Source organism: Sphaeroforma arctica, assembly GCF_001186125.1.
Source record: "Sphaeroforma arctica JP610 unplaced genomic scaffold supercont1.567, whole genome shotgun sequence".
In the NCBI taxonomy this organism is placed as follows: Eukaryota; class Ichthyosporea; order Ichthyophonida; genus Sphaeroforma; species Sphaeroforma arctica.
Window position 1 is genome coordinate 51,936 of NW_014039991.1, and position 1,260 is coordinate 53,195.

Genomic DNA, 1,260 nt, shown 5'->3' on the forward strand with positions numbered 1-1,260 from the left:
TATGTGTGTGTGTGTGTGTGTGTATGTGCATGCATACATGCATGTATGTGTATATGTATGTGCATACAAGCACGTATACATACACAAATACTTATTCATATTTATGGGCACATAGTTCTATGACATGTCCGATATACATATACATAAACTCGTGTACGCAGGTGTGTGATGCGCACGTACGGTGACACAACGACAGCATCCCATCTTCCACTGAAAGGCTTTCCAGTCTAGAGAGTGAGCGGATGGTTTCATAATCACTTGGTCGCCCTTCGTGTATACGTGAATTGCATGCATTATCTATTGAGACATATACACCTTACACTCTAGTATATGCCATACCTTTTGAAGTGGTCCGAAGAAACAAGCACATATACTGTCAGCTATACCTACCAGAATACCAGCTACATACACGTATATATACATTCAAATATATTACTACTACTTATGGTTTGATCAATACATACACACAAGCCTCGCCCATACCAGGTCCTCGGTTGGCCGCGGGGCTCTTCACCACAGGCTGTCCCGCTTTTGCTTTGGCACCCAATTGCGGTATCTCATGTACCGTTGCCGCACGCAAACCGGCACGCGCACACTCGCGGACATCATCCTGGGTGTCTCCAGCGCCAATCATACAGATATACCTGAGTTATTTATAGAAGGGAATGGATGATTGACAGTAGGCTCAGATATATTCTATAAATAGAAACCGGTGGACAATCATACAGATATACCTGAGTTACTTATAGAAGGGAATGGATGATTGACAGTAGGCTCAGATATATTCTATAAATAGAAATAGGTGGACAATCATACAGGTATACCTGAGTTATTTATAGAAGGGAATGGATGATTGATAGTAGGCTCAGATATATTCTATAAATAGAAATAGGTGGACAATCATACAGATATACCTGAGTTATTTATAGAAGGGAATGGATGATTGACTGTAGGATCAGATATATTCTATAAATAGAAATAGGTGGACAATCTTACAGATATACCTGAGTCATATATAGAATGGATTGGATAAATGTTGGTAGAAACAGCTATATTCTACAGATATATATATAGGTGGACAACCATAGGGATGTGCCCGAGATATTTATAGAATGGAATGGATAATTACTAGTAGACTCGGCTATATTCTACAAATAGACATATGTGGACATCATATAGATGTGCCTAGGTTATTGAAAGAAGCGAATGAATAATTGTTAGAAGACTCGGCTATATTCTACATATATATATATATATGTA

The 1,260-nt window shown here is 38.7% G+C and overlaps 1 protein-coding gene across 1 annotated transcript in view; it reads right to left on the bottom strand.

The window, feature by feature from the left end:
* Nucleotides 1-1,260, bottom strand: part of SARC_07283 (hypothetical protein) — a gene marked incomplete at both ends in the record, with an annotated part of 9,075 nt that overhangs the window by 6,871 nt on the left and 944 nt on the right. Inside the window, one exon of the mRNA XM_014298792.1 lies at nt 467-644. Within this exon, the coding sequence (XP_014154267.1) occupies nt 467-644 (178 nt within the window). The remainder of the gene's footprint in view (nt 1-466; nt 645-1,260) is intronic.